This window comes from Carettochelys insculpta, chromosome 1 (genome assembly GCF_033958435.1).
Source record: "Carettochelys insculpta isolate YL-2023 chromosome 1, ASM3395843v1, whole genome shotgun sequence".
Taxonomy (NCBI): Eukaryota; Metazoa; Chordata; order Testudines; family Carettochelyidae; genus Carettochelys; species Carettochelys insculpta.
This window is the reverse complement of record NC_134137.1, coordinates 3,575,688-3,579,426: the sequence shown is the minus strand read 5'-3', so window position 1 is coordinate 3,579,426 and position 3,739 is coordinate 3,575,688. Positions and strand designations below refer to the sequence as shown.

General features: G+C 43.2%; 1 protein-coding gene across 1 annotated transcript; it reads right to left on the bottom strand.

Annotated features, from left to right (window-relative positions):
* Positions 1 to 270: 270 nt before the first annotated feature.
* On the bottom strand, positions 271 to 3,517 carry LOC142007431 (olfactory receptor 52K1-like). Its single transcript, XM_074984073.1, has 2 exons — positions 2,535 to 3,517; positions 271 to 292 (listed from the first exon to the last, which is right to left on the bottom strand). Exons 1-2 carry the CDS (start codon positions 3,515 to 3,517, stop codon positions 271 to 273), a joined length of 1,005 nt encoding a protein of 334 aa, XP_074840174.1.
* Between the last annotated feature and the right edge of the window lie 222 nt (positions 3,518 to 3,739).

The window sequence follows — 3,739 nt, the reverse complement described above, 5'->3', positions numbered from 1 at the left end:
AAAAAGCAGGATGATGTACATCAATCGTATACCCTTCTATCTTGTCCACCAGTGACTATGGAGGTTGGTCGACAGCACCTACTGGGGATCAATATTTTAAAATCACAACCCCTAGATATTTCACAACCAAAGAGCCATAAAAGAGTTGTCTAAGGAGATCTTTGCCCTCAGTGAAGTTGATTTTTAATAAATATTACGAGAACAGGGATAGCCTAGATGATTAGTAAAGTAATAATGTTATGCTAGTATTCAGAAAGTTGGGTATTAAATTCAGGTTAGCTGGACATCAATTCTGTGGACAACAGTGGAAACAGATAGGGATTTTAGGCAACAAAGCAATAAACAGAGGAAATACATTTCGGCTATGTCCACACTAGCCGGCTACTTCGAAGTAGCTGGCACAACGTCGAAATAGCACATTTTGCGTCTACACACGCCATGTGCTATTTAGACATTCAAATAGATGTTAAGCAGCGAGACGTCGAAATCGCTATTCCCATCAGAAGATGGGAATAGCGCCCTGCGTCGACAATGAACGTTGAAGAAAATTCCATTTTTTACTATAGTTTCAACCAGTGTACTTCTACTGAACTCTGGATTAGGGGCCTATAACTTCAGGGATCAGCTCTTCATATACAGAAGATATTTGAACAGATACAAAGAAGGGTGATTGAAAAACAAAAAACAAACAGCTGGGGATATGGAAAAAACCTTCCATGTGAAGAGAGGCTAAAAAACACAGGACTTTGCAGCTTGAAACAGAGGACAAAAAGGGGATATAAGAGTGGCCTATAAAGTCATGAGGAGGGTGGAGAAAATAAAGGAGGAAGTGTTATTTAGTCCTTCACAAAATGCAAGAATGAGGGGTCACACAATTAAATTAACAGGCAGCAGATTTAAAGGGAAACCTCACCCGGCCCAGACACGGAAACGATTGACAGATTGATAGCCCATTCTCGAGTCTGTGTGTGGTGGTCCGTGGCCGTTCTTAGCCGGTGGAGCAATTTGTCTGATTAATTCCGATAATGAATGAGACTCTGGCATGCTCTTGCTGCAGAACATTATAAAATGGAAGCTACAACTATTTGGGCATATTTGCAGAATGAACGATGAACGAAAAATCAAGACCCTGATATTTGGCATAATGGATGGCTCGAATAGGAGAGGCAGACTCCACAGAGAATGGGTAGATGATATAGTAGACTGGTGCAGAGCTAGTTTGCAGAAACTAAGCCACCAACGGGTGCTGAGACCACGGTTATTGATGATGATGATGATGATGATGATGATGATGATGATGAGATTTAAAGGCAAAAAGAGAATGTATTTAGTCACAGTTAAGCTGTGGAATGCTTTGCAAGAGGCTGTTGAGAAAGCAAGAACTACATCAAGGATCCAATAAGAGCTAATTAAGCTCGTGGAGGACAGGTCAATCGATGGCTGTTAGGCATAGTGGCAGGATGATGCCCCTAGCCTCTATTTGCCAGAAGCTGGGAGCGGGCAACAGGGATGAATCACTTGATATTTGCAGTGCTCAGTCCATTCCCCCTGAAACAATTGGCATTGGTCTGTACTCTACTGGAAGATGGGATGCTAGGCTAGATGGACCATTCTTCTTATGTAGTACTACTGTGCTGGTGTTCTGAAATAGATGAAGAATGTATCTCCCCTCCACCTTGACCCACTTTACACAGCACTCCTCACTGACCTGAGATAGATTCAGAAATCTCTTTCCACAGAGTTAGTAAAAAGGTAAGAATATAGATTACAATTTTAAAAGTAACCAGTGTCCCTTCTCTCGCTTGCAACACGATGTCAGAACATTAACAGAGAAGGAGCCGTGTTCGTCTATATAGTATCAAAACAAAAAAGCAGTCAAGTAGCACTTTAAAGACTAACAAAGTTATTTTGTTAGTCTTAAAAGTGCTACTTGACTGCTTTTTTGTTTTGATGTCAGAACATGTTAGTCTCAGAGCTAATACTAGTTAGGAATTATTAGTAATAGGATTAATATTTGGACAAATACAAATGCTAATACAAGGGCTAATGCTCACTTAATTTGCTTTGGAATTGGGTGCTGTGCTCCTGTCAGCTACCTGCCACATTATCCACCAAAACTAAAGTTCTTAGGAGCCCAAGCATCTCTTGGAATCCTGAGTGAAGTTCCCATGCCCATCACCAATTACGTGTGAAATGACTCTTTGCAGCAACTATTGGAGGGAGGAAAAGACACGGAAATGACCCAGTGAGTGACAGCATGAGGGGAAGAGAGAAGTGACAGGGCAGTGTTTTAAGGAGAAGGGGCAAATTAGTGGCAGATACTTCTCAAAATAGGTATGGCAAGGCCTGGAGTTTCAGGGGTCAGAAATTAGAAAGGTGGCAGACCAATTAGGTGTATAGAGAATGATTGCTCAATTTGTCAAGCTGACACAGCACAATAAGGTGAGGGTTGTGTTTTATTTCTTTTTGACTGTGCAGTAAAAGATTCAGCTAAGACAGCTGAGCACCATGACACCAAACAACACTTCACAGACCTCTTTCTGAAAATATGATGACCAGGAGAAAATGTTAAGGTCCCTTTATGAGTAAAGAGCCAGAACAGCCTGTCCCAGATCTGTTTGGTTTTCACCCCATAGATGATGGGGTTTAGGATCGGGGGAACCATGAGGTACATGTCGGCCAAGAGAACATGAAAATGCAGAGCAATATTATGGCCAAACCAATGTATAAGGAAGGAGAAGAAACCTGGGATGTAAAAAACTAAGACAGCACAGATGTGGGAGCTGCAGGTCCCAAAAGTCTTGTGACAGGCATCCTTAGTGGGGAGGCTGAAGATGGCCCTGATAATCTGGATATAGGACACAGCAATGAAAAACACAACCAGACCAGTCACCAAGAGTGCCACTGAGAGGCCATAATAACTAGTGATACGGATGTCTGTGCAGGCCAGCTTCATCATAGCTGTGTGGTCACAATGTGTGTGGGCAAAGACATTGCTTCTGCAATATAGAATCTGCCTCAACAGGAAGGGAGTGGGCAGTATAAGCATAACACTGCGCAGCACCACAGCCAGCCCAATCTTGGCCACTGTGGAGTTTGTCAGGATGGTGGAATGTCTCAGGGGATCACAGATGGCCACGTAGCGATCCAAAGCCATGGCCACAAAGATCCCAGACTCCATCACTGAGAAGCAGTGAATGAAGTACATCTGGGTGAGGCAGGCACCAAAATCAATCTCCTGGGATCTGAACCAGAAAATACTCAATGTTTTGGGAAGGATGGTGGTGGACAGGACCAGGTCGCTGATGGCCAACATGCAGAGGAAATAGTACATGGGCCTATGGAGGACTGACTCCCTCTTCACAATAAAGAGGATTGTGAAGTTCCCCCAGATGGCTATGGAGTACATGGCACAGAAGGGGATGGAGACCCAAACATGAGCTTCCTCCAGACCAGGAAGACCCAGCAGGATGAAGGTAGAGGGGTTTGTGAAGTCGGTTGTGTTGAAATCTGACATGGAGTAGAGGAGAAGTTTTTCAACTCTGATGCAGAATGGTGTCTTTAGCAAATACCGTACGTTCTCTGGACTTCTTGTACGTGGTTAGGGTCTAGTGTGATCACCACAGTAGAAGTTCCTGGAAGAAAAGACAATGTTAATATGAGAAATGACATGCATTACTGGAGGCTCTTCTCATGGATGAAGTAGAGAGGTTGCTTTTCACACACTGAAAATGACATT

Bases quoted from the DNA above. Each gene is read 5' to 3' on its own strand.
- LOC142007431 (XM_074984073.1), bottom strand. From the start codon at position 3,517: ATGTCAGATTTCAACACAACCGACTTCACAAACCCCTCTACCTTCATC. The intron at 293-2,534 runs GTCTGTGAAGTG...TGTTGTCCACAG, and splicing joins CATCATATTTTCAGAAAGAG to AATTGATGTCCAGCTAACCT.